Below are 4,870 nucleotides of genomic sequence, written 5' to 3'. Positions count from 1 at the left end.
CCACGTTTTTATCTGGACCAAGAGGGTGACTTACTGTATATGCTTGGTTTTAAGGTGTCTATAATTCAAATATTTAAGCATGTACTGGACACGTGAGGAATTGCAACACCGTTTCCCTGTATTTCATCTTGTTTAAATAAACACAGCGTAATTATTTATGAGAACGGAGATAAAGTCCAATCCATTTCCACTATATGTATATCGCGGTCAGTTGGGCAGCGTGTCCAACCCGAGCGAGGCTGCGTGCTGCTTGGCCCTGAAGCGCAAGTTCTCGATGCTGCTCGTCTTGCTGTTTAAGCTGCTCCACACCTGCTGAGACAGTGACTGGTAATAAGACTGGCACTGCAGCGGGCTGAGTGGAGATGCCATGTTCATGCTCATGTTCATGTTCATGTTCATGTTCATGTTCATGCCCAGGTAAGCTAATGAAGACGAGGTGGAGGTGGAGGAGGAGGAGGAGGAGGTGGCCATGTCGAAGGGCGTATAATGCATTAGGTTGTTTGTAGCAGCCATGTGCTGGCGAAACTGCTCCTGCAGACGGAAGAGGCTGAGAGGAGACGACGCGTAGGAGTTGGTCTGGACTAAACCGCTGCTGAGAACGCTGGAGGACGAGAGAGACGGCGAGGCGAGAGGAGAATCTGGAAGGAACACGATGAGAAAAGGTACAGTGTTAGTAGTGTTAATGTGTCTCAGCTCACTCACTATGCACGGCGTATGGAATAAAACACTCGGTGTCATGCTGATATAGGAAAATAATCAGTGATGCAGTGGTGTGAGGAAGTAACTGTTATCATACGAACGGTGATTATTTTCTTTTTTTAAAAAAAAGACAAAGCATGTCCCGGAGTATTTTATTCCTGTTATAATACAGCAATTAGCCAGTGATTAAAATAGTTCCTTTATTAAAGAACGACGCGTTGTCCTTTTTTATCTGTTTATAGCTATATTTATTGTTGTGGACCGTCCATGAAAAAAGTTAGTTCCTGCTCTCAGTTATGTTATACAGTGGTGCTTGAAAGTTTGTGAACCCATTAGGATGTTCTGAACGTCTAGGATTAGCAGTTCATTTGAAGGTGAAGTTAGAGTCAGGTGTTTTCATTCAATGGGAGAATAATCAGGTGTGAGTGAGTGAGAGCCCTGTTTTATTTAAAGAACACAGATCTATCAGAATCTGATCTTCACAACACATGGTTGTGGAAGTGTATCATGGCACGAACAGAGGAGACTTCTGAGGACCTCGGAAAAAGAATTGTTGACGTTCATCAGGTTGGAAAAGGTTACAAAAGCATCTCTAAAGAGTTTGGACTCCACCGATCCACAGTCAGACAGATTGTGTAGAAATGGAGGAAATTCAAGAGCATTGTTACCCTCCACAGGAGTGGAGACCAACAAAGATCACTCCAAGAGCAAGACGTATAATACTCCTCAAGGATCCAGGGTAAAATTTAACCATCTAAAGGCCTCTCTCACTTTGGTTAATGTTCATGAGTCGACCATCAGGAGATCACTGAACAGCAATGGTGTGCATGGCAGGGTTGCAAGGAGAAAGCCACTGCTTTCCATAAATCTTCCAGACACGTCCTTGTGAATAAGCAGTTACTATAGTAATGATAACGTATTAAAGCGAGCGTATTCATATAAACCTGTGATTTGCAGCTGCACTACTGTTATAGAACCTTCTGACCGATCAAAAGTGATAATTCAACAGTGCTCTGGGATAAATATCACTTATCCCTGATGGTTTACTGTTCAGCTATTCCCGCCCCCTTCCCTCCTCCACCCCAAAAAATGTGCCACTTAATGCCCTGTGCTTACTGGAACAAAACGACTTCAGGAATGACCTTTCACTCAGAAGTAATCCCACTTCTATTACTTAAGTTGTAAAAGAAGTTCAGGATCCATGCCGTGAGTGAGTTACCTGATTTTGGACTGAGTGGTTTGCATGGTGGCGTTGTGCCACCTGTCAGTGCTTGCCCCGTCCCTTTCTCCTCCTGTCCGAACGATGGCGGCTCGTCCTCTCTGTCAGTCAAATCCTCTGCTCCTGACTCCGCCCCCGAGTGCTCAGGTGACGTAACGTTCACTTCCTCGCTCAGCTCGTCCGGAGGCGGAAGCATGGCTCGAGTCCCGTCTGAAGGTGAAGGTGGAGTTTGAGGTGTTCTTGTAGGTGGTACTTCTTCTTTATTCTCTGCTTCCTGGTTCCCTTCTGACTCCGCCTCCTTCTGCTTCTGGAGCTGCTCTTTCTGCAGACTGCGCTGCTTCTTGCGGAACTTCGCTCGTCTGTTCTTAAACCATACCTAGCAGAGGAGAAATGATAATAATGTAAATTACAGCGGAAAATGTGACATGTTCCGTCACTGATTTTTGTAATAATCTTTCTTTTGGACTTTGACCAGTTTCTGATCGAGTCTCAGCTTTCAGACCGCACTGATATTATGGCGAAATTCAGAGAGGACACCCTGATGTAAAGCCTCAGACAGAGGACGAGGAATTCATTACTTTTCAGAGAAAAATGCTTAATTGTCATACCAAGTTCAAGTTGCAAAACGAGTGGCTGTAACCTTTACTGACATTTGAGTACAAATGATGAATCAGCTTCAGCTGCGTGGACACAAGGTCCAGTCCACTGGCCTCGACTTAACACGTCATACGCATACAGTATTCTGTACATGTAATTTACATCCATCCTTCCATTTTCTGTAGGTATGGATCTTCTGTATTTTCTTATTCTACACAGGGTCGCAGAGAGCCTGGAGCCTATCCAAGGGGACTCGGGGCACAAGGCGGGGGACAGCCTGGACGGGGCCAAACCCACAATTACACACACTCACACACCCATTCACACCCTTTCATGCCCTCCAAGGGCGGATGTGGTGGTAGAGCGGGTTGTCCACTAATCGTAGGGTTGGTGGTTCGATTCCCGGCCCACATGACTCCACATACCGAAGCGTCCTTGGGCAAGACACTGAACCCCAATTTGCTCCGGATGGCAAGTTAGTGCCTTGCATGGCAGCTCTGCTACCATTGGTGTGTGAGTGTGTACGTGTGTATGTGAATGGGTGAATGAGAACCAGTGTTAAGCGCTTTGTAGAACGGCTAAGGGTAAAAAAGTGCTATATAAATGCAGAAAATTTACCATTTACTATGGACAATTTGGAAATGCTAATCAACTTACACCGCATGTCTTTGGACTAGGGTAGGAAACCGGAGTACCCGGAAGAAACCCCTGAATCATGGGGAGAACATGCAAACTCCATGCACACAGGGCGGAGGCGGGAATCGAACCCTGGAGGTATGAGGCAAACTTGCTAACCACTAAGCCCCTCCCACGAAAATCCTGTTACAGGATCTCCAGGTCAACTTTTTTTTCTGACTAAATAATAATTATGCCTACCCTAACCCCCCCCCCATCATTTTCAATCACAAAGGTTGAAACACCAGCTAAAGAATTTTCTTACAACAACAGTGCCATGGTTCTTTGGACAGAAATAATATTGCTCTAAATGTGTGTGTGTGTGTGTGTGTGTGCACCTGTACTCGAGCCTCAGGCAGGTTGGTGCACATTGCCAGCCGTTCCCTCATCACTACATCGGGGTAATGTGTTTTCTGGAAGGTTTTCTCGAGTGCCTCCAGCTGCTGAGCGGTGAAGGCTGTGCGACTCCGCCGCTGCTTCCTGTGCTGAGAGCCGTACCTCGCCTCCAGGATGATGTCTGAACAAACCAAACAAAACACAACCTTCCTTTTATATCCATCACAGGTACAACCAGGCTTAGCCATTTGTCTTGAGGCTATATTATGGGTTACGGGTCTTCGAGCCTGTACATGAAGTGGAAAAAAAAAAAGCCTTTTACACATTCTGAATATCCATCCAGTCCTTAAAGGTAGTTTTATGATTGCACAGATTAAGTTTGATCACATGTTCTGTCAAGTTAGCTTACGTTAGCTTACTGGATTACAAGATTCGGGAAAATATTATACATGCGAATGCTTGGTGTTTATTTATTAATCATCAGGAGTTTTATTATATCAGTTTAAGTCTATTAACTGAGGTCAGTTAGTTGAATATAAATATAAGTTAACTGTATCTATCTTAACCACGCCTTTATTTCTATTCTGGGTTTAACGCAAGCGACGAAATACATAACGTTTAATAAAAAGATCGATTTGTGTTTGTATTCAACATTACTTTTTAATAAATAAGAAATATTTGAAGTGACGTCATCACAAGAGCTTGCCAAACCAAAAACCAGGTTACGCTGAGCTTTTCAGAGTGATGTGTATCACTGAGTGCAAAAGTTTGTATACCCGAAATGACAGATGTTCTTTCATTATTACTAATAAATGAAGAATAAAACACCCGGTGTGTTCTGTTGTAGGAAAATAACCAACGATGGGGTGGGTGTGATGATATGAAGCTACTGTTACCACCCTGAAGCTAATTATTCTTCATAACAGCACACCCTGAGGCAATACCAGTACTGAGCATTAATATAAACCTGTGATTTGCAGCTGGACTGCTGTGAGTAGTGCTGCTGTTTAATGGGAAATGAATCCACACCTTCTGACCAATCAAAATCCAGAATTCAACATCACTTATATAATGTGTATTAAGATAGCAGGAGTGGAAATCTCTATGCCTTCATCTTAATGGACATATTGTGTCAAATCTGTGTCCATTTATGAACCATTCATCTTTGTTGGCTCGTGCCTTGTTTATAGCAGGTTTGGAGTTTGGGAAAGTTTTGGATTGTTGTTACCCAGACACTATGTTGTTGTTGGGGGCGGGTATGCGCTTGCATTTGGACATGCGGTCATGCGATCCCGCACTGATTTGCGCGAAGTGGCGTTCAAGATGCGAGCGTGAAGCTGTCTC

At 44.1% G+C, this 4,870-nt stretch overlaps 1 protein-coding gene across 1 annotated transcript in view; it reads right to left on the bottom strand.

The window, feature by feature from the left end:
• Nucleotides 1-207: 207 nt before the first annotated feature.
• Nucleotides 208-4,870, bottom strand: part of LOC128614745 (diencephalon/mesencephalon homeobox protein 1-B-like) — a 5,172-nt gene continuing 509 nt past the window's right edge. The window contains exons 2-4 of the mRNA XM_053636336.1: nt 3,529-3,707; nt 1,919-2,294; nt 208-638 (exon numbers count right to left, since the gene is read on the bottom strand). Of these exons, the coding sequence (XP_053492311.1) occupies nt 208-638; nt 1,919-2,294; nt 3,529-3,707 (986 nt within the window). The remainder of the gene's footprint in view (nt 639-1,918; nt 2,295-3,528; nt 3,708-4,870) is intronic.

This window comes from Ictalurus furcatus, chromosome 11, assembly GCF_023375685.1.
Source record: "Ictalurus furcatus strain D&B chromosome 11, Billie_1.0, whole genome shotgun sequence".
Classification (NCBI taxonomy): Eukaryota; Metazoa; Chordata; class Actinopteri; order Siluriformes; family Ictaluridae; genus Ictalurus; species Ictalurus furcatus.
The sequence above is the reverse complement of the archived record's forward strand: the minus strand, read 5'-3'. Positions and strand labels throughout refer to the sequence as shown.